General features: G+C 33.2%; 1 protein-coding gene across 1 annotated transcript in view; it reads left to right on the forward strand.

Annotated features, from left to right (window-relative positions):
- SLC25A12 (solute carrier family 25 member 12) overlaps positions 1 to 24650 on the forward strand; it is a 112054-nt gene that overhangs the window by 24779 nt on the left and 62625 nt on the right. Inside the window, exons 4-8 of the mRNA XM_051991072.1 lie at positions 2712 to 2827; positions 12027 to 12166; positions 18485 to 18631; positions 21727 to 21865; positions 23191 to 23284. Of these exons, the coding sequence (XP_051847032.1) occupies positions 2712 to 2827; positions 12027 to 12166; positions 18485 to 18631; positions 21727 to 21865; positions 23191 to 23284 (636 nt within the window). The remainder of the gene's footprint in view (positions 1 to 2711; positions 2828 to 12026; positions 12167 to 18484; positions 18632 to 21726; positions 21866 to 23190; positions 23285 to 24650) is intronic.

Raw genomic sequence — 24650 nt, forward strand, 5'->3', positions numbered from 1 at the left:
TCTGTTAAGTCAAATGCTTTCATATAATTAGTGCAGTGGGATCTTATATATTTTTAATTTTATCAATTATATGATTGAAAAGATGTTAAGAATCATCTGTGAAAACTACCCATTACCTTTTTATCAAGCATACATTTCACACACTCAGACTATTCTCAACAATGTCATAAAACTGTAGTAGGTACTGTGTAAATATGGAGATGAACATTTTTTGATACAATGTGGGGATTTGTTTTGCTTGTTTAAATACATTTGATAGAAGAATTTTGTTTTTCTTTCATTTTGGGGGAAGGGAGTGTAGAACTAGCAGTAAGGTTGCCAAAGTGAAAAAAAAAAAGACAAGAAAAAAAGTCTTTGAACAACATTTTAAAAATGCACAAAAGAAAAGAAAGGTCAGTAGAAGATGCAGACAAGCAGGGCAACTTTGATTATAACATGTTGATTTTATCATATATTTTAAAAGAAAAGCAATCTGCATATAATACAGATTTGCAACTTCACGGGCAATCCTCTTTTTCTTTTCTACTTTGTGTAAGGAAAATTTTTTTAGCATTTAGTTTAGAAGTAAAAAACAAACAAATCCAACATCAAAAAGAGAAAGGCGTATCAGTAGGTAGTTACTGATGTTTCTTCAATTAGTTACCTTTATTATCCCCTCAGTAAAAACACCATCTTTGATCTTTCATTCTTTTAAAATTATTCCTTCTTGGAAGATCTTGAGAATCAATTTAAGAGTTCATAAAGTTATTTCCTAAATAGTAGGAAATGTGATTAGTAGATATAAAATATTTTTTAAAACTATTTTGTCTGTATCATAGTACGTAGTTGTATCTATAACTGATACTATTAAATGGTGTTATAAATTGTGAGGCAATGTGATCTTGGCATGTCATTTTTAATCTGTCTTGCATCTTTTTGTTTTAAGATTACATGTGCATATGTACTACAAGTTTGATTTTGAATTCATTAAAACATTTTTTTTTAAATTTTAGCTTTTTATTTATAAGATATATGCATGGATAATTTTTTAGCATTGACAATTGCAAAACCTTTTTGTTCCAATTTTTCCCCTCCTTCCCTCCACCACCTCCCCCAGGTGGCAGGTTGACCAGTACATATTAAACATAAAGCATTGGGTTTTTTTTAAAGATTTTCTGGATGATGGTAATTATATTAATGAAGGCAATAAACTATAATAGAAAGAATACTCATGAGGTTTGGCATCAGAGGATCTGGTTTTGAATCCTGACTTTATCATTTACATTTATATTTATTTACATTTATGACCTTGAACAAATAATTAAAACTTTCTGCCCCTTCCTCTCCCAATTTCCTCATATCTGATAATGAGATAATGAGATGGTTGGATTAGATAATCTCTGAGACTCCAGTTTTATAAAGTTATGTAGATTCATTTGTCCCATTAGACTAATCTGCCACCATAGACCTAGGATTCATTTCAGATGCATTCATATGTTGTAGACATACTTTAACTATATAGTCTTTGCTATTTTTGATAAAGGTGGGAGTGAAGTGGGGCAGGGGTGGGGGAAGGGAAAGGTATATTGGTATAAGCAATTTCTTCCATTAATAAAAATTAGCACATAGTATATAGTAAATATTTTGTGAATGTATTTTAGGATTCTATGTTGTTATATGGCCAAACTCATTTTTTACTTGAAGATTGGGGTTTTTTTATCCTAGGCTCTGAAAGGGTTTTTAATTACTTAACAAAAAATTACAGAATTTGGTGAAGCAGGCCCTATGTAAAAGAAGTAGGTTATTCTCATTAATTTATGGAGCAACACTTTCTGAGCAAGCACTACAAAATCACTGGATAATATTTCTGTTATATAACAGAATAGATTATATACCATCTATGTTATAGATACAATTGAGCCACTGTATCTTAAGTTATTCCAATAAATATAGAACTTCTTGATTTTTTAAAAAAACTTGAATTGGGTTTGGAATTAATATAGAAAATAAAATCTCAAAGTACTTTTCAAAATATATGTATATATTAACTTATGGAATTTTTTGTTTCTCTGTCTCCATGACTTCCTTTCCCTTACTCTCCCCACCCATAATAATTCTTTGAATTATAATATTCATTTTATATTTTAATTGGAAAATTTTCCCAGTCAGGAGTTATAGTTATGTTGGGAGGGGGGAGACATTTGTTTATTGTTATTATTAGTAGTAGTTTTTTGTTTTCTTTTTTATTATTTTATTATTATTATTTTATTTCTAAAGGAAACACTTAAAATTGCCTTTATTTTCTCCTTTTCAGGAAACTTTTTTCTTTTATCTGGGCAAAGAGTTTTCCTAAGGAGCTTATTTTATATAGTTATCAAAAAAATACTGATGACTAATAGTCCATATCAAATTTTGGACATTGCTAGCAAATATTATATTATATAGCTTCTAAGAGATGATAATTGAAGAAGAAAAAAATAATCATACTAATAAAGGTTCAGACTCAATAAGTGGATATGTACACATTATGCATATTATTACTGTAATGCCTCTTCTTAGGAATTTCAAGTGCAATGAGACCATTGCAGCAAGCTGGTTAGAGAGACAATTATACTTTATGTGCCTTATCAGCTCAATGAATGTAGTTCCAAAGCAATTGTTCCCCAATCATAAGCATTGCTGCCCTTACTAAGCTTCTAGAAACCTGACAACTTTTTTATATTTTATTTTAGGTTGATCTCCTATCAAGAGTTTTTGGCATTTGAATCTGTTTTGTGTGCCCCAGATGCTATGTTCGTAGTAGCTTTCCAATTGTTTGACAAGAGTGGAAGTGGAGAGGTGACATTTGGTAAGGATATTTCAAGACCAAAAAAAAAAAAAAAAAGAAAAAAAAAGAAAGAAAAGAAAGAAAAGGAAAGGAAAGAGAAGAAGAGAAAGAGAGAAGTAGAGAGAGAGAGAGAGAAAGAGAGAGAGGGAAAATATCTCTTAAGAACTAGGTGATGAGGTTGGTCCAGTCTTAATGTCTAACATTCAACAGTAGATATAGATTGCTATGATTCAGGACCTTAGTCATTAAGTACAGTGCTAATTTCCTAAAAGGATTTATACAGATAAAATAGAAAATCTGTTTTCTTTTCTTCAAAGTATTAGACTGTTGCAAAAGATTAAGGAATCCAAGAATGTAATTACTTCAGCTCATTGAATCACTGACACATTCACATTCCTAAACTAGGTGCTACAAAATTTTCTTGTTCTGGGCCAGCCTGGGCAAAATTCTTTATGAAATAGAGCATGAACTGCATGCAGTAATCCTCTCCATTCTTTAAGGGATTTTTGATTAAGAAGTTCAGGAGTTTTCTGTAGCATCACTAGAGAATTGTTACCTTAGTATTTGGAAAGAGAAGCATTGAGTATAGAGTAAGGGAGTGAGTTTAGGTCTAATTAGGTCTCTGTATACCCCAATTTTAATTTTTTGTCTTAAATGTAAGACAAAAAAATTGTTATTCTGTGTTGGATACAGAAATTGATTTTTAATTCCCTTAGTAGAGGTACATGGTTTCTCAGTATGCAAGCTAGGATAAAGACTTGTAACAATGTTTCAGCCTTTGAAAAATTTTAATATCTGTATAGTTACAAAGATTGGTATATGTACAGTATAAAGAGTAGCTTTTCTTTTCTTCTAATGGACTGTGAAGTATGGTACCTCAGTGGTTTCATGCAACAGAATAAAACTATTCAATAAAGATAAATGTATTTATTTTCTTGAATTTGTAGCCCCTTATTTGTCATGTCTTTTGGCATCATTTTCTAAAATGATAATGAGGCCATTCCTGAGCCACATATGCAAAATATTCATTTTGGTACTTTGTCAATTAAAAAAAAATCAATTCACTTTCCTCATGCAAAGCACAAAGTTAAATTGGTTCTGGGGGTTTACTATCAGCATAAGAATGGTGAGAAAACAGATAACTTTAGAGAGTGCCACTGAGCCTGTTTGATGAGTCTATAATTATACATTTTGCCTTTTCCCTAAATGTTCTTTCTCTTAAGCCAGTTGGATTTTATGTAAATCAGAGATGTTTCCTGATAAATAAATATGAAATATTAAGATAAATAATCTGAGAACATTCCATGCTCTTAGAAACACATTTTTTTTTCTTTTTCTTTGTAGCAGTCTCTGACCTGTCTCATGAAAAATATTAACTTGTTTTAGGAACACTTTTTTTCCCCTGCAGTTTGTAAAAAGCACAAACAAAAAAGCCTCTGTCCACTATCCATTCAGCCTTAAACTTACATGCATTAATAATGTTTCATTTTCCTATTCTCCTCTGTAGGTGTCACATAAAATCATGTGTTCCAGCAAGCCTGGAACAATAGCGCCTCAAAAGTAATGGGAACAATACTTGAGAATTAGCGAGTTGAGTCTCTCCTTAAAGCATTTGCCTCATGTTTAGGTATTAGAATTCCTGACAACCTGTACAAAGTTGTCTTCGTTCATTCTTTCCATGTTGCCATTGTGGTTCTTTGTTTCTTTTGCCTCCCATCTTATTGTTTCAACCTTGCATTGAAAAACAAAGCACTTGAGTCCGTTGATCCCAGCAGGCTCTTAACACAAGTCCAAGAAATTGCCATAGCTCAAATGATTAGATTTATAACTAGTGAAGGAAAAAGCTGAGCAGTTTCTTGATGCCAATTTAGTTTCACAAATATTTATTGAATGGTTACTAATTGTGAGGCACCATTTTAGGGGCTTGTGATTTATGACTGCAATTCTAGCATCTTCCCACAAAGGCCTTATTTTAAAATTTAATACATCCTCTCAAACTATAATATGGCACAATTTGCCTAGCTATTCTTTTCTGTGCTTCTAATTTTAACAGAGTAAGATTTAGAGGTAAGGATTAAAATTAAATTAAATCCAAATGTAGTATCTATACCTCCTGTCAGAGAGAGAAAGCACTTAACATTTTGGATTACTTAGTGTCTACTGTTATCTCTATGGCATCCTAATTCCCTCTTCATTTTTAGGTTTTATAATTGTGGAATGGGAGGTTCCTAGGGAATACAAAATGTAGATAGTTGTATCTTGCTATATTGTGACTCTGGTTTGAATACAATTATTTGATCTTATTGGCCAATATTTGATATCTTTGAGTAATACCATTTCCTAGGTTCATTTAGTGTTTCCCTGCTTTATACTACATAAAACAATACATTTTTGATGATTTTTAAGTTCATAAAAACCTCAACTTAAAAGCTTAATAAATGAAGTAGTATAAGAGAGCATTTTAAATTTGATACCTTGATGCAATATCAATCTTAGCACAAATTCAAAGCTTAATATTGCAAATTGTGAGAGATACACAGATATTTTCATTGAGGTGGTAACAAGCTTTCTGGGAACTAATGATTTCCTATAATGTTCAATATTACACAGTTAATATGCAATAGAATAATTTAGATTGCTAGTTCTCAAAGTGTGATTTTTATATTCTCACGGGTGCCAGAGACTTTTTCAGGAGGTTTGTGAAACCAAAACTATTTTAATAATATTAAATCATTTTAATTTCTAATATGTTAGACATTAATAGACATAACCTGCATAAAAGCTTTTTAGGACAGAGGGTTGTTGTCCTCAATGATTTTTTAACTGAGTCCAAAACATTTGAGAACTCCTGATTTAGATATTTGTTGGTACTTGGTGGTAATGAGATTTTTCAACTACATTTCACATTTATTTTATTGAAGTAAGACAGTGGGTAGACAGTTATTAAGCACCTATTATGTGCTAGTTACTGTGGTAAATGCTAAGGATACAAAGAAAGGAGGTAAAAGATAGTATTGTGCTTATCTATCATGCATATGTTTATATTTAAAGAAATTCTAAATCCAACTAATTTCTACTACAATTCACACAGTCAGTTTTATAGATTGGCACTTGCTCATATATCTTATTTCTCTCTCTCTCCTCTCTCTCCTCTCTCTCTCTCATCTCTATAGGAGAGATAGAAGGTATAACTCAGGAATTGAGAGGGAGAAGGGAGAGTGGAATAGAATAGGAGAAACTCTTTGGTCCTTGGTATCTTATCTTGATAAGGATTGCATTACATAAATGTAGAGCAATTGATTTTTCATCTATATGTATTCTTTAAAAAATAAGATTTGCCTTCATGCATTTAGCTAATTATTGTACATGTAAGACACATGTACTTTGGCTGGTATACAAATAAATAGTTGTGTTTCTATATATGTTACATAGAGATGACTAAACTGTACTAGCTTCTTAATAGCCTTTGTCCTCATTTGATTTATCCTGCTTTTGAGCCAAATTTTTGAATTATTATGAAAAAAAAATGCACAACACAATCCATACTTTTTCACTGCCCATTTATTGGGGTCTAACTCTGTATAGTACTTGGAGGGGTATACTTGCATTGCTAGAGGTGCTCACCTTTGGGGGAGAGGCCTTACAAAGAAGTCTTTGTAGTCTATTTCTGCCTATTTTCTGGAGTAGCATAAGACTTCACAGGCTTCTTAAGTGTGAATGTGATGTGTGAATGTGCTCATGACTCTATTGTTTCTCCTTGATATGTTCCTTCAGCAAAACTTTTAACATTGTAAGTTGTGGATAACTGCTTGATGGCTTTTTATAACTTCTGTCCTTCTAATAGCCTGAGCGCTTGCCCACTGAGTTTGCTAGGAATGCATGACAGTTTCTTGTAGTATAACTCATATCAAAACTATCAACTTCTGCTCAATAGAATTTATTGATATGCCATGGCTTAGCACTTATGCTATATGGTACAATAGTGATCAATAATGGATTTAGCCAAATGTGTATTGCCTCAACAGTAAAGCATTCATAACTGAAATCCTACCTATTTACTAATAACATGAATGCAAGACATTTTAAAAGTACTACATTCCCTCTATAAATTCTCATCCACAGAAAATATTTCAATTATGCAGGATTTTATGCAGGAAAATTTTGGAGAATTTTAGTTATTTGAAAATATCCTTTTTTGAGAGAAATGATCTCTTTTGAAGAAAACATCCTCTCCCCTGAAAGTAGTGCTCTCTAGAAAGAGGGGTTCCGTTTGGTTGATCATGATGTAGTTTTAAGGTATAATATTTTAAAATACAATTTTGAGTTTTCTTTTTCATTTCTGCCTGGTTAGAAAATTTTGCCTTTTTTCCCCATTGGGAAGACCTGAGTGAGACAGGTTAGTTAGAATATCAATTGTTTCCATAAAGGGCCTGATAGGATGCAACATACTATCTTATAACACAGCAGTTAAACCTCTATTGAGTAAAAACCAGAAATTCTTACCTGGAAGAATATATAGTTCTAAGAGGAATTAAGTAAACTTAATAAATGTGAGGAAAGGTATATGATGGAATATCTTTTGAAGCACCAGCTGAACATACCTATGACACCATTCAAGGAGATTTATAGAATTTCTTCTTGGTGGCCTTCAGCCATTCCCAAGTAGGTCAAATATAATCCTCAAAGCTTGGTTTTGTCATAGCTTGAAATTTGAGACAATGGGGAAATTTGGTACTTTTTTTTTTCTAATGGTGTTTTATGATAAAACACATGTATTTGTTGAAGCATCTGGTTTCTACAGTGACAGATATTTAAATGAAGTATTATATATTATTCCAGAGGTGAAATGGCACATAGATTGGTTAGCATTCAGAATGTTTTGCTGTCATTGACAAATCCTCACATCATTTTCTCCTTAAGGTAGGTAATGGGCAATGTCACTTCTGCTTCCCTCACCCATGGAGACACAGAAGGTTATAGTAATCTGTTAGCTGAACTTAGGTATCTGATTCCCCAGGGTAGTGCTGTCTTTTTGCCTATATAAATTATAGATTTTTTTTCCCCTTAGCCTCTTTTTCCTCAACCATTAAATTCCTGAAAAATCTAGGTTTTATAAGTCTCACCATTTTTTTTTCTAGTTGTATCTAGATATTCAATATATTCTTTTATCTATGGAAGTTCTGAAAAGGCCTTTTTAAAATGCTCAAGTTAGAACTCAGCTACTCAAATATATACATATATACACAAGTGTATGTGTGTGTATGTGTATATATATATATATTTTTTTCCCTGAAAGTAAAAAAACCCAAAACTGTTTGGTCTTCAGCCTGTAATTTGGAAGCCGTGGCTCCTGGGCTGGAATTCTTGAAATAAGTATGACCTTGGACATCTCGTTCTTTGGGCTGATGGTAGGTGGGTTGTGTCACAGGGCTGATGGCTTGTATACCTACAGGAGGAGTTCTCTGGCCACAGCGTTGGTACAGCAGCTCCTTCCAGGCTCATTCATGGAGCAGGCATGGTGGCAGTCTTGGAGAAGAGTGCCAGCCCCGGTCAGAGGTAATTTTGTACTGCAGAAAGATGAACAAGATTAGTAAGAGGCTCCTGTAGCAAAAAGGGGTGGGCTGAGGGTGGATGATATGGGGAATAGCAGCTTGGGCTAATGGGGAAATTGGAAACCACTATTAAAACACATTTACATCATATATGTTATAATATATTTTATCATATAATCAGATTTTGCATTAGTCATATGTGACTAACACAGCTCAAATCACTAATGCTCTGCCTGTGGAAATTTTTTCCAAAACCCAGTTTTTCCTAGCCTCTGCCCCCTTTCCCCTCCTGCCAAATCAATGTGCTGCCTCTTATACCATCAGAGAGAGCATTATTCTATGTCACTATTGTATTTGAATTGATTGTCCAAATCAAAGGAATTTGTTAATAGTATTTCTTAAGCCAAATTCTGCAGGAAGAGCTTTGTTTATTGATAGTTTTGTGTTAGAAAGTTTTAGCATTTCTCTTTTCTGCTTATTTATGTTGATTCCTGCTCCTATTAATAGTTTATTATTAAACAAACAAACAAAAACCAACCCACTACTTCAGCCCATGGTCTTAATGACTTAATCATGGGATGTTGATCATCATATCACTTATATTCAGAACAAAAGTATAGCCACTTAAAAAAGCACTATAGGTAGTGACTCTTGTTTGCCCCTGGAAAAACAGGATTCTCTCTTGGAAAATCTTGCTGTGCTCTTTTAGTTAGTTGCATTGGGTGTATTTGAGATTATTGGTGTTCCCTTTCATGTCACACAGGACCTAATAAAACTGGATAAGATAAGAAGAAAGCCAGCTGCTTGAGATAATGCATCACAGGAGTGTAATCCAGTCAAGAAAAGAAAGGGGGGAGAGAAACACACGAGAGCTGCCTCCTGTGAATTACTCCCCAATTCTGGAGCCTTTGTATGGTTTTTATAAGAGGATCCTGGTAATGGTTAAGTGATGAATAAGAGTTGGACTTTTGAGTCACCAATCAGATAAATGATTCACAAGCCACTAATTAATTCTGTAGTGTAGCTTAATTCATCTTATATCATATATTAGGGAAATCTATAGCAGGGAAAAATCAGAAAAAAGGGAAAATTGCTAAAGTAGGTAAAACGCAAGTAGGTAAAAAATTGTCAGTCAGCCCCCACCACAATAATTGAATACCATAAGCAGATCAAAGATAACAATTTAAAAGATTTTTGACATAGCTGACAGAGCATATTCAACTCTGATGAGCATAGTAAAATCTTATACAGATCACTTAAATCTCTAAGTTGCTTTTGGAGAAGTAGAAAACAGCCAAACAAAATCCATGACAATAATCCTATATCTGGAAACACATAACTGACACCTCTACAAAGGTGAGAGCTTTAGCCTAAATTATCAAATGCATTACTTTATAATACAATTGGTGTATTCTATTTCAAAGATATTATAAGAATTTGCTAGCAATAGCTGAAGGGTTTGTTAAAAAATATATTTTTAATTACCTAGCCCTTTCTAATTAGCTTTCTCGTGGCAACAATTTTTAAATCTCCATTAAAGTTGAAATTCTTATAAATTTTATCTTTTGAGGAGGGGAATAAATCAAATTTGTTTTATTGGACCATTTGAATTTTTTGAATTGATAGCTTTCTGTATCCATGATTGCAATTATTACTCGTTAGTATTACTCTTTAATATCTAGTTTCTCCTTTGAGAGTTTGAAATATTATAGTTTTATATAAAAGAGAGAATGTTTTATTCCACAGTTTAATGGAAATTAAATATAGGTAGCAAATATACACTTTTAGAACCAGTAACTGAGGTTAATGGAAATTGCTTCTTTAAATATTCCCCTTTCAAATTCTTTGGCTATAATTCATCTTAATATTTTGCTGTGTAATCATTTAAGAGCAGTACTTTTTTGTTCCCCATCAATTCCTTCATGTTCTTTACTCCAGAACATTTGTTTTCAGGCATCAAAATGAATTAATCATGAGAATGGAACTAACTCATTTGGAAGTTCCACTAGCCCTAATAGCTTTTGTTTTGGTCTGCTAAAATATTTCTAAAATTATCTCATGGTTTGCAAGAAGTTTTAAAATTTTATTTAATTTAATTAGTTGTTTTGACATGCTTTGAAGTAGAAATTTAATAGATTTCTAAATTTAAGGAAAATCTTTTTATGTTAGAGACCAGGGTTCTAAGTTACTCTTGGCTATAGATTTTGCTTTTGGAGATAGCAATCCTATTCATAATCAACAGAATGAAAATCCATGTGATAAGATTTTAGAAATCAAAATCTTGCAAACTATCAAGACAAGAAATGAATGTTGTATTCCATAAGATAAAGAGAGAGAAAAAAATCCCATCTCCCCTGTAACAGCCAATGCTTTCTTCAAATCTTGATAATTTCTGTAACTTAGTTCAAGACTGGTTATATTAAGTCAATATCAAGAGGATTTCCAATTCAGTATTCTACCAGTAACTCTTCTGCTTTAATTAGGAAAGAGGAGGTATTCAAGGTATACATTGAAGGCAGTCTGTTCAACCATTAAAAACCTGAAAATCATCTTAGACAAGTCAGCAGAGGTTATTGGGGGGAGTCAGAAACAGTTCAAGTTGGCTAAGGAAATAAAATAGGTCTGTATTTGATGATTCTTTACTACAATAGGTAGTTATTGGTGGTACCAGCCTTTCACAATAAAACTGACTTAAATTTGGAAATAATTTTGGTTCTTAAAATGTCAGTAAAACAAGCTTCCTGCTTTTTAAGCCTTGTTAATGATTGCTTTTTGGGGGGCATTAGTTTCTAAATTTGGATACCCCGTCTATTCTCATTAAAGTATCTGTCAATTGTGAATTGACTTTTATTACAAATGTTGAACTGTGTAAGAAAGTTAATGACATTTTTTAGTGCATGAAGACAGGCCATCAGAGTAGACTTAAGGATTTTCGTTGTACAGTACACAGCTTGACTGGTTCCTGTCTAAGAGTAACTGTTCTGTGTTTAGTCCTTCTTTATTTAAAAGTGAATCACTAATTTCACTTATCTTAAAACATTTTAATAATTGAGACTAATAATCATGGCTTTTTATGGGAGTTTTGAAGCTTTGTGTCAAGGCCATTTTTTTTTTGACAATATCAGAAGCTTTTAATAAGGTGCTTGCTGCTGAGCTAATGATATGCTTTTGGTGGCATTCCTTATACCTATCTTCAATAGATATATTCAGGCTAGTGTGAATGTAATAATCAAGCCTCAATCAAACCATACTTAGTATGACAAATATTGCATTATACTGTAATTTAGGTATTCATGCCTCTGATAAAGGGCTTAATTCGACTCCTTGAGGAACGGGGAAAACACTATTGATTTTATACCTGAATGCAAAGTAGCAGCCATTTACTGTGCAAGATATAAATCTCTTCCTAATTAAAATTAAATCAAGAGAAATTAAGAATCTTGTGGCCTTACATGTAATAGTACACAATCTTAAGTGTAAAATTATATTCTGTAGCAATTGTGTTCCTGTGCATGTTTCTGAGAGGATAAAAATAAATTTGCACTTGATCTTAATAGAAGCGGATGATATTGACTTTTAAAACTTCTCTTGATTTTCTTCTGTAGGAACATTATGGTGGATTTCATTATTTATCCTCAATGTAATTGACTTTTTTTTTCCCTCCCAAGAAAATGTCAAAGAAATTTTTGGACAGACAATTATTCATCATCATATACCCTTTAACTGGGACTGTGAATTTATTCGTCTGCATTTTGGTCATAATAGAAAGAAACATCTTACTTACTCAGAATTTACTCAATTCCTCCAGGTAAGCTATTACTTTTTATAAGTAAAGTCAATAGAATATTTCTTATGCTGAGCTAAGATCATTCCAACTCTCACTTTCATAATATAATAAAAATAAAATGCATATTCAAGCACAGTTTTTAGATTTTGCTTTTGTTTTATTTTTTGTAAATGATTGATTCTTCTACTCTTTTCTTTTCTTGTTCTTACTTTCCCAAACATTATATCATCTGTAAACCCAACTGGTTTATTTTCCTCTTTTTCTCTCAAATTTGAGAAATGTGCTTTTTGAATAATGTTTTTTTAATTGAAAAGATCAAAACTCCAAGTGTTATTTCTATATGTCTGCTACTATTGTTAAAAAATCAAATGAGGGACAATGTAATATAGTGGCTAGAATGTAAGAATTGGAGTCAGAAGACTTGGTTTAAAGTCCTGGCTTAGATACTTACTAGGTGTGTGACCATGGATAAGTTAATTAGTTTATCTGATCCAGTTTCTGCTGTGTAAAGTGGAGATAATCATATTTGCTCAACTTGCCTTATATTGAGGAAAGCACTTTGTAAGCTGTAAATAGCCATGCAAATAATGTTATTAATAATATTAACATGAGTAACTATCAGTGAAAATACTTTTAAAAAATGAAGACACTAAATTTACCTTCTGATTCTATGACATCAGGGCAGTTCTCTTTGATGATTTCCTGAAAAATAATGTCTAGACTCTTTTTTTCATTGTGGTTTTCAGGAAGTCCAATAATCCTTAAATTGTCTCTTCTAAATCTATTTTCCAGGTCCATTGTTTCCCCAAGTACCCTACATTTTCTTCTGTTTTTTTGGTTTTGCTTGATTCTTTTTTTTTATTTGATTGATTCTTGATATCTCATTGAGTCATTCATTTCCATTTGTTCAATTCTGATTTTTAGTGAGTTATTTTCTTCATTTACTCTTTTTACTTCTTTTTATATTTGTCCAATTGAATTTTTAAATGAGTTGTTTTGTTCTTTGGATTTTTTTCCATTTCACAAATTCTGTTTTTCAGGAAGTTGTTTTATTTTTCCATTTTGTCAATTCTATTTTTTAAGGAGTTATATGCTTCCATCTCCCTAAGTCTATTTTGTAATGAGTTTTCTTCAGATAATTTCTGTGTTTTCTTTTCCAAACCCTCTTGTAAAGTTCTCATTTTCTGTCCCCATTTTTTTTCTGGCTCTCTTTTAAGATCTTTCATAATTTCTTCTAGGAGAGCCTTGTGTGGTGGAGATCAGGTTATATCACCTTTTGGGGTTTCATCTGAGACAATCTGCTTTTAGTCTCCAGGGTTTGAAATTTGTTCTTCTCTTTCAACATTAAAAACTATGGTCAGAGTTCTTTTTGCTTTTTTACTCATTTAAAAAACAAAGTTGAGATCTGATTTTAGGGCAAGGAAGGTTGTCTAAGCTTCTTCTACAAGTGGCAGCAGCAGCAGCAGCACTGACTAACTTCAGGTGATGGGCGGGCATGGGTAGGTCTCATGGAATTCTGGGGTTTCGGGGTTCACTAATTACCTTTTGTGTTTGTGTTGGATGTTTTATAACTTCTCTGCTGATTTACTGGCGAGTAGCCAATACTGCTGTAGATTCCTCTCCATAGATTCTCTGGTGGAGGAGCCCCCACTGGCCTGGGTTTGTGCTGCCTGTCCTCTGAGTCTGTGCTTGGCCTGATTGCGCTTGGCATGCCTCCCTCCATGCCCAATTGAAACAGAACTTTGCTGGTGGTCTTTGAAGTTATCGTCTGCTGATAATTTGTTGTACTCCCAATATTCATGGATTCTGCCAATCCAGAATTAATTCAGAGGCTGGATATGCTAATTAGTCTGAGGGTCATGGGAGAAGGTCAGAAACCTGTGTTTTCTCCACCATCTTGGCTCTACCCCTTTTTCTATCAAAGACAGTAAATTTTAAAAAAAGATATTTGTCTATATGTGTGGGGAGAGAGGCCATAATATTGTTCTATTCTCTTATTGATCTTGATTTCTCCAAGGATAAAGTCTTTGTTGTCTATTTCCTTTAGTGAAAAATTATGAATGTTTAAAACTATCTTTGCATGTATTTTGAAAAATAAAAAGGTATTATTATTATTTTTAAAATAGAAAAATTATGTTTTGGGTAGTTGGGGGGTTTTGTTTTGTTTGCTTTTTGTTTTTTTCCCAATTAATCTATTCTAAATTCTTGATCTCTTAGGCCAGAGGTGTCAACACGAGACCCTCAACACTTTGGAGTGCAGCCTGAACTAGATTAAAATGTAATTTTTAAATAGTTAAAAAATAAATAAAATACTAGAGAACACAGATAATTTTTTTTTATTATTATAGCTTTTTATTTACAAGACATATGCATGGGCAATTTTTCAGCATTGACCCTTACAAAACCTTCTCTTCCAACTTTTCCCCTCTTTCCCCCTACTCCCTCTCCCAGATGGCAGGTAGACCAATACATGTTAAATATGTTAAAGTATAGAATACAGATATGTAGTTTTCTAAATTAATATATGGCCCATAAGGATCCTTACATATGGTTTAGTGGTCTTCATGAATATTTGAGTTTGATACCATTGTCTCAAACCATGATATTGGTAATTATTGCTTTAGAAATGACAGACGCAGCTAGGTGGTACAATATATAGAATGCCAGGCCTAAAGTGAGAAAGACTCATCTTAATTCAAATCTGGCCTCAGGCACTTATTAACAGTATGATCTTGGACACTTACTTAACCCTACTTGCCTCAGTTTTCTCATTTCTAAAAGATGGTAGAGAAGGAAATGGAAAAGCAATAAAGTGTATCTGCCAAGAAAATACAAATGGAGTCATTAAGAGTCAGACATGAATGAAAAATGACTGAACAACAGCTAAGGCATGACATAGTCATTGATTCTTTTTTTTTTTCTTAAAAGTTTTAATCCTTCGACCATCTACATTCTTGAGCTTATGGACTCCCTGAGAGCAGATCAGTAGCATCTTTTCATTTTGCTTCTAAGGTGATTGAGAATAGTCTCTATAATTCTGATGCTTACCACAAAACTAAAAGAATACTGATTACTAGATTGCAATGGCATCAGCTGTGTGACTGTAGTGAATTCCCTTAATTTCTCTGAGGTTCTTTGTTGCTGCTACCAGTGCTTTTGCTAAAGCATAAACATTTTTGAAAACTTGGAAAGGTGTTGAAATTGACTAATTTAGCAAGGAATCTGGAGGAGGAAGAAGGCATATGATGTCACAGTCGGTAAGTAAGCTAATTGATCTGTGAGATAGGAAGGCAGCTGCTGTTGTCAATAACCCTGACAAGAGCACTATCCCCTCTTGCCCCTCTGACATTGTTGCCTTTAGCCAACTAATAAAAGAAGAGCTATCTCAGCTTCTGAGCTAATGTTTCTAAGTTGGCCCTTGTACCTCAGAAACGACCGTGTTGACATCAGGAAGCCAAATGAAATCTTTGTAGTAAGATTTGTAGTAAGAAAATAAACTTGTGGGAAGTCTCGTACCTGTATAATATTATTGATGTATTGTGTTCCTACTTAGCTGTATTTGTTCTTGGGGAGACTCATCTATTGGAGGTCTTGAAGTATAATAGATAGTAAAAGGATTGGGCTATGATAGCTGTGACCTTGGAAGCACTTTCTCTTGGGGGTACCTGTGTAAAAGGTTGGGATACTGGCAGTAAAAGGTTGTGGATCTTGATAAAACACTAAGACCAAACTTCATCCCAGATAAGCTTCTTCCTGTGCCCCTTCACCATCATTACCACCATCACCACTTGGTACCATCAAAAGTTGCCTATAACAGAAATTCTATTTTCTCTTATGCTCTTCATTTCCTTTTCTCCACCTGTAACCACCATTACTCTGAACTCCTAATACTGATTTCAGTGTTAGTAGTAGGTCTATCTGCTCCCAGTATTGATTTCAATGTTCTCTCTTCCAATCTGTTTCCTCAACAAATGAGGTAGGTAAGTCCTTTAGAGTCTATTACCATTTGTTCAAACCTCTCCCTTTTCTCCTTCTTGCAGATTTGAAAGTGGAGCATTTTTCTTTTGTGAGATTAAGTTTTGGGGTTGTATTATACTATAGTCCTGATGATTCTTGTGTCACTAATGTAATTCTACCACTCATTCCCCACTCTCTCCACCCTGCTGCCAACTTGATAACTTTAATTGAAGAAATGGATCTGAACATTTTTGGCCATTTAAAAACTTTTTAATATGATGTTTAATAAATTTGCCTAAAGTCTTTCCTAAGTCTTTGAAATACTTGAGAATTGAGATGGGGCGGGGAGAGAAGAGTAAAAAAGGAGAGGAAAAGATAGAGTAGAAGATATACATGACCAGAAATTATCAAGTGCCACTCATACCCTCCTTATGTGATAGGTATATATTTATTCTCAGCATTTCAAAGGTTTTACCTTTATTTGGAGGAAAGGAGGTGAAATTTTCTCTATCCCTTATCACTTCTTTCTGAGTTTTCCAAAATGTTCTCATAGCAAACATTTTACAAAATGTGTTATGTTGATGACTTTTGTTGTTATTGTTTTTTAATATAACTGCTCCATTAAATCTAGTTAAGCCAGATTAATTGATAAAAAGCATCCATGTCTAAAGGTGTATGTAATATTTTAAACCTGTGGTCTTCCATCTTTTAATGATATGTCTTTTTCATTGCTCTGCTCTGAAATCAAGATTATTCATTTTAATTCATCTGAGTTCAGCTGCCTTTTAGTGTTATTCTATTTACATAATTGTAGTCATTGTATATATTTTTCCCTTGCTTCACAGCAAACATTTTCTTTCAACCATCCAATTGGACCAAGTGCCGACTAAGACTCCTTCATTTTCTAGAGGCTTTTGGGGTGACGGGGGGAGGAGAATGACTGGAGTAGAGTGGGGGAAGTGAAGACTGCAAATGCATGCAGGTGGTTTATTCCATACTGTCATTTGCAATGAGTCCATATGGCTTATTGTTTGGGTTTTCAGTTTCCTGTACTAAATGCTGTTTTGCAGATGACAAGCAAATCCAAACACGCCTTGATGTTGAATTTTTTTTCTCAATCTTTACAAATAGATCAGATTTTTTTTTTTGAAGGAATGTCTGGGGACAAATATCAGTATTCTAAATTATCACTCCTACTTTCTTGCCTTAAGTAGCAAGGAAGACAGCAAATTTTGGGAGTAACAGAAAGAAAATGAGAAATAAGTTGGTAATAAGAGTGAGATTTGTGAAGATCTACTTTTAGTATCTCTCTTCATTCAGTATTGGTGGTGGTTGTTATTGTTAATAATAGTGATAATAGCATATATTCACTTGTTAACTCTAAGGTTTGCATAAGACTTTTCAATAATAATGATCTTGTATTTATAGAGAAATTATGAATGAAAAATACAATGTTTTTCTTTTATTTAGTTCAGTGCATTCAATTTAGGTATTGGCATTTATTTCAATGTAACTGCATGAAAACAACACCAATTTGCACCAGTATTCTATTGCCCTATTTTCTATGAATCATACTGTAAGTTGACAAGGGAGGAATCACCTAAAATTATGTTTTGCAGGACATCTAGAGCATTATTAGTGATCAGATCTTTATTTGTAATACCACTGATTTGTTATAAAGTTTAACATTAGAAAAGTTCAGAACAAATTACTGGTTATTATACTACTTATTGATTATGACTCAGGCAAAAACACAGCTAAATATGGGCGATGAAATTTTTAAGACAGTTTTCAAGTCTGAAGTTCTAAAGATTAAAGTTGTTGGCTTTTCTCATTGGATTCATTTGAAATATAAATTGTTTGAGAAATTATCTCTAATTCATTTAGTGAGAGGGAAAGAAGCTTTGATTGCAATATTTAGCATTGGAAAGCCACAAATGAACCTAAACCATTATTTCAAGAAGTACTTGTGGATGACAAGGATACTGCCGAACAGGAGAGAATAAATTACAACATAATTTCAAAGCTTTAATAAAGAGCTGAAAACATACTTAGTTTATTTTCAATGATGAATATTTTTTAAGTAAAATCTGAAGTTCTAATTTTTTTTCCTTTTCTTTTCTATATTTCATTGCTCTGATTCATCATTTCTCCTTTGGAATAATATGTAGAGCATTTTAAAAATATGTGGTACTTTTGCAAGAGAGCATGCCTCTTTGGAAGAAAAAAACCAAAAGCTTTGTTGTAAATACAGTGCTGTTCATTGTTCAATTCTGTTGTCGGCTTGTATCTGGAAAAAAACTCCCTTTTCTCCTGCAACATATGCTAATGACATGTACTATAAGGCCAATTTAATGCTCTGTTTCTAATTATTTCTTATAGGAGCTGCAGCTGGAACATGCAAGGCAAGCCTTTGCCCTGAAAGATAAAAGCAAAAGTGGAGTGATCACTGGACTAGATTTCAGTGACATTATGGTTACTATTCGGTCTCACATGCTCACTCCTTTTGTGGAAGAAAACTTGGTTTCAGTAAGTAAAAAAGCAAGTACTTTGATTTTCTCAGGATGAAAATGTAGTTCAAGGAATTGTTTTCTCATTTACAGCCTTAATTTTTTGCCTTTATGCCAGGTATTCTGATGAATAGTCTAGTGTGATTTTTCAAGTGTAGGCTAGATCTGCTAAGCCCCTTAGGTCCAGATTTCCTGGAAATTAAGGATTATGTATGTAGAATAGCCATAAATAAAGGGTTATGTATTAATTTCATGGATATAGGGAAAAAACATTGTTTTATGGAAGCATGTTCCAATGTTGATAAATACTTCCTTTAATTAGTAAATAAAAAGATGAATTGATAGAGCACCAGTCTTTTTGCTATTGGACTTTTCTATCTCTAGATTGTAAATTCCTTAAAGGCTTACTGTGGTCAGTCTTATTCCTTATTACATATTTGCAAAGATAAATAAAATGCTGTCCCTTGTCCCCAAAGTAATATATGAATTCAAAGGATAGGAAAAGCTGGGAAACAAGGGAAGTAAATTGGGCATTGAAGGTGAGCCTTAAATGGTGTATAGAATTGAAAAAATGACATGAACAAAGAATTCAGAGTGGAAAAGTTTGGGGGATAGTGGATAGTTCAGTTTGATCTTAGTGTAGTAGAAAGTGGAGAAACATTGATATTTTTTGAATAATGAATAATTGATGAGAGAGAAACATCAAAAATTGTTCTGGCAGCACTTTGAGAATGAATTAGAATGGGGAGAGATTGGCTAATTAGACTGTACATAAGAAGTAATAAGGTAACATGAACTTTTAAAACTTTATTTCCTATTGCACCTACTGGTTTGGGAGGAGCAAATATGGCTGTAGATTAGGGAGTCAAATTATTTTTCTTAGTGGACCATATTCCTTACTTCTTCCCTTCCTTTGACAACTTAGTTCATTGAGGCCCTAGACTTGTTGAGACCCAAATATGAAGTTCTATTTCCAATATTTGTTAGCAGGGATAGGTGTCTTCTGTGCACCTTCATTTAGCATGTGTGGTCATAGCAAAAGATACATTGAATTAGAAAAGCACATTGTATAAAGAGCTGTCTGACATTGACCCATTTCTCTCACCTTTGTCCCTTCTTTCTATGTGCCATTTAACTATTTGGTATGACAAAAATGGCACCCACTGCCTATCTACGGTCTAGACGTTGATCATTATTCTGTTAAACTACCAAGCCTGAAAAATAAGCCAGTTGAATTATTCATGGATCAAGTTTTCCCCAAGGCTGGTTTTAAATGCAGAACTAGATTTAGACCATTTTCATATAAATTGCAAGTAGCTGAACATGTTAGATTTTCAGGCACTTCCTCTGAAGTGACCCTCCCTCACTTGTCTATTTTCTTGTGCGTGCCTTATACATATGTGTACGTTTTTGATCACTGCTTGTTTTACATGGAGAGAGGCCAGTGAGCCCTTGTGTTGTTTCAGCTGAAGGTCATTATCTTTGCTTTACACTGGGGTAGAAAGATCAACTCCTGTTCTTTTTCTCCAGTGAATTTAACAGGATACGTGTCACTTCTTACATATTCTGCACTATTCCCTTCTCTGTCCCTCAAAACAAAGAAAAGAGGGGGAGGGAAAGACCTGCAAGAGAAGGATTTGATTCTTTGGGGCAAAGAAACACTTTCAATAAGCAGTTCATTTAAATTCTACCTTGGTTCCATCTCTTCAAGATCTAGAGATTGAAAGCTACTGGAATTTGTCACCCAATCCCCTTTGGATTTAAGTCATTCAAGTTATCTTGGTGTATAGCTGGGGCCTCAATTTATTTGAAGATTTGGCCCAGTTTAGGTCCAGATATATTTTTGGATAAAGTGGAAGACATTTGTGTAGCAGTTACCTGTGTTTCCCCCCCACACACATACACCCCACTAATTTCTGGGATCAAAATAGTCATCCTAATGCAGGCATTAGGCATACTAATTGTAGGCATCCCTTTGAATTTTGAATATTTGCTCCAAAAACACAGTCAACCATGGTTTACATCTATTTTGAAATTCATATTTTCAGCCTTTCATAAATCTGAAGTGGGTTTGTGTAGATAGATCTGCAGAGATGAAGTTATCTCCGTACCCAGCAAGAATAGTGAAGGTTTTTCTTTCTCTGAGTCCAGAGGGCATACTGTGGTTCTCTGTAGAGATGAGATAGAAAATTGGCTAAGTATGTCTCCCTGCCAATTAAAAAATTCTAAGTATATTTAACAGCATTATTAATGCAGCAGGGAGAAGAATAGTGAATTTGAAATCAGAGGATCTGCATTTGAATCCTCCCTCTGCTGGTTCCTTACCTGTATGATCTGGGGCAGGTCACTTTAATCTCTTCTTGTCTGTGACATTAAGGGGCTTTTACTACAAGAGACACAAATAACAAAATAAGATATGGGCAGGTGATATACATGAATTTTGAGCTGAAAGAAGGATGAGGAACAAAGGAAGTGATGTTGGGCTTTTGAGCTGAGCCTCCATTGATGGTTAGAATGACAAAAACAGAGTTTTCCCCTATTTCAGAGCAAGAAATTATGATATGTGTTTGTGTTTCTTCCAGTTCTAAGTGCTGTTCTAAGGTTCAGGACTGAAGTGCAGAATTAATATGTTAAAATAAAATTAGCAATAGTCTTTTTTTTAATGAGTAGGATAATATTGTTTAGAAAGCCTTGAAATCTTAAAAAATTTATTAATTCTAAGAGAAGCTACTTAAATTGTTTCCTGAAGGTCAACAGACTGGGATTTAATTGCACCAGAGCAGTCAAGTAATTCTGTAGGTAAGGACTAGCCAAGAAATGTTTAACAGAAATGATTTTCCCAGATTGTCGATTGTATTCGCTAGTTCTAACCTTACAGGTGAACCATGAAGTCCAGCTGCCTTTTATTTTTTTTTTTAAGTCTAAAATACAGGCTTCCCTATAAGGCAGGAGAATTCTCTCCTCACTTTTTTTTTTTTAATGTGATATGCTCTTTATACTTATGGACTAGTGCTTTTTGGTAGAATGATGAATGCTCTGGATCAATTTCAAGAAAAATCCAACTTGGGTGAAAATGCATTCTTTTTTTCTCCCCCTATGTCATTTCATTTCTAGGCAGCTGGTGGAAGTATTGCCCACCAGGTTAGCTTCTCCTACTTCAATGCATTTAACTCTTTACTGAATAACATGGAACTTGTCCGAAAGATATACAGCACTCTGGCGGGCACAAGGAAAGATGTTGAAGTCACAAAAGGTAAGTTTTGTTGTTAAGGTCTTTCCATTTTCCATTTAGTCTTCCATGGAAAATGATTTTCAGTTTATTATTTTAATGTTGGGCTTCACAGTGATGTGGAGTGATGCTGCAAGAGCAAAATGTTTGGACTGGGGTGTCAGGTCTGTGCATGGAAAAACAGATTTGAAAGAGTGACAATGGGGTGATGGGCAACAGTGACCATATTGTCTTGTTTTATTGTTATTGTATCTTGGAAGTTAGTTCTTTTTTAGTGAATTCTATTAGACAGACTTAGATGAGTTTTCATCTGTGACTTTTGACACCAAAGGGCATGCTAAAGAAAAAATTTTAGCTTGATGTTGTTCACTTTTGATTATCCCTTATACTAACTTTTTTTTTTTTTTACTTTTGTGGCAATTTAGTAATGCACAAATTAATTTTTAATAGATATTTGAGTCTTTTAACTCAACAGACATTTATTAAGTATCTATTATAGGCTAGGCAGTTGGAAAACAAACATGAAAGCAAATAGTTTTAGCTTCTGTGTAGTTTATATTCTCCTGGGGAGGAAGTTAGGGACATGACACATATATAATTCAACTTTTCAATTATTCATTAATTCAATTTATTTATGGGCTATGCATAAGGGATATAAAGATAAAAATGAAACAGCCCTTTCTCAGGGAATTTACATTCTGATGAGGTAATACAACTTGTACATAGATAAATAAGTATTTCATGGTGGAGGGAAGAGTATAACAATAGTAGATTAGAATTACCTAGCTTGGGCCTTGAAAGAAACTAGGGATTCCTCAAAGAATCCATACACGGATACCTATAATAACAAGTAGGAAGTGGTGGGAAGCAAAAGAGGTATCCAAAATTCTCTAGGAAGATTTGATTTGATTTTTATTTTTTTTTCTCAGTTACATGTAAACAAAAATTTCAACATTACTTTTAAAAATTTTGAATTCCATATTATTTTCTTTCCTCCTTCCTCTCACCCCTCTTTGAGGTGACCAATAATTTGATATAGATTGTAAATGTGCAGTCATGCAAAACTTTTCATATTATCCATATTACAAAAGAAAACAGACCAAAAAAAAAACACAAAAATAATAAAGAAACCCCCCCAAAATGCTTCAATCTGCATTCAAATTCCTTCAGTTCTAGAAATATTTGAGTTTGGAAAAACATATTTTTCACTGTGTATATTTGTGTGTAAATGATTAAATTCAAGTATAGTGCAGGTTGTTACTCTCAGCTTCTGGACTGCATTAATTTAAAGTAAGAGTTTGTTATGTGTTCTGCAAATTTAAAGACTATTTATTTTTTCTCCCCCACAGAGGAATTTGCTCAAAATGCGATAAGATATGGACAAGTTACACCTTTGGAAATTGATATTCTATACCAACTTGCAGATCTATACAATGCTACTGGGTAATTATTCTAATGACAGGATATTTAGTTTATAAGGCAACAGTTTAAAAAATCCATGTAGATGTTGGCTATATGTCTTATGTGAAAGTAAACCATGATCTGTAGAACTTGGGTGCAGGTGAGTTGGATTAAAGATTCAGTTATCTCTTTCTCTTATATACTTAAGTCATTGTCCAAATGTCCATAAAGACAGAGAAAATCAGGAGCTCTGTTCTTTAAGACTGGGTCTTTTCTAAGATTTCACACATCCCTTGGGGACCAGGATATAGAAGTTGAGTTGGGACTTAATCTTCTGAGGTCTAGTCATGTGTTTTATGAATAAAGAAAGAATATATTATTGATTTATCATCAGAAGGTATTATAAATAATAAATCTATGGGAAGTTTACTCTTATTCAAAGAAGAATCTTTTGTAATGAGTGGTCATATGTTCTTTGATTCTCAGAATACCTATGAAATATCAACTCATTTGGGGGTGTAGGCAGACAGTATTTTACATGCAAAAGTAATCAAACTACAGTAATGTTGTGTGACATCAAGACATGAAAGGATTTAAAAGTATAATATATTTAACCCCCAATAGAATAAAGGAATTATATCTTATTAAAATATTCTAGCTTTTGAAAGTAGGACTTTCTTGCTCATATCTAATGGCTTTTTATCCACAATATTGCTACATATTTTAATTCTCATTGGAAGAGCCATTAAAATTAAGTCAGGTTGAAATCTTTTAGTCAGCCAGATTTTTTCTTATTCCAAAGATAATCTAGTTAAGTTTATTTTGGGATATTCAATATAAGGAGTAGGTTCTAATGTTAGGGTCTATGGAATAACATGAATTCTCTCCTGAGATTTATTTATACATGTAATCTGTTGTCTTAGAAGGACAGAATGGTCAGGCAAGAAGTGAAATGGTTGCTATTATTTATTAACATACATTGGAAAGAAACTTGATCTGGAAGTTATGAGACGGGTTTTAGTCTAAATTTTGTCATAATCTGTCATTATCTGGGCAAGCCTTTTAAAGATTTTGAATCTAAACTTTCTTAGTTATAAAATATATAAAATAAATATATATAAATAAAATATAAAATTAAAAATAAAATTTTAAAGTCTTCCAGATCAATAATTCTCCTTCTTCCTTTTCATTTCTATAAATGTAATTTATCTTTCTGCTCTGTGTATGGCAAGATCTCTGCAAACTTGTTTTTATGGTTTTAATGTTTTAAGATATCTTGAGGATAACAAATGGCATTTCTCAAAATATGATTTGAGAGGGTCTTCTATTGTCTAACCTAACTAAAGTACTATCTAACCTAATTAGAAACCTTGCCCTAATATTGACTTAGAAAATCACAAATTAACAT

This window comes from Antechinus flavipes, chromosome 3 (assembly GCF_016432865.1).
Source record: "Antechinus flavipes isolate AdamAnt ecotype Samford, QLD, Australia chromosome 3, AdamAnt_v2, whole genome shotgun sequence".
NCBI lineage: Eukaryota > Metazoa > Chordata > Mammalia > Dasyuromorphia > Dasyuridae > Antechinus > Antechinus flavipes.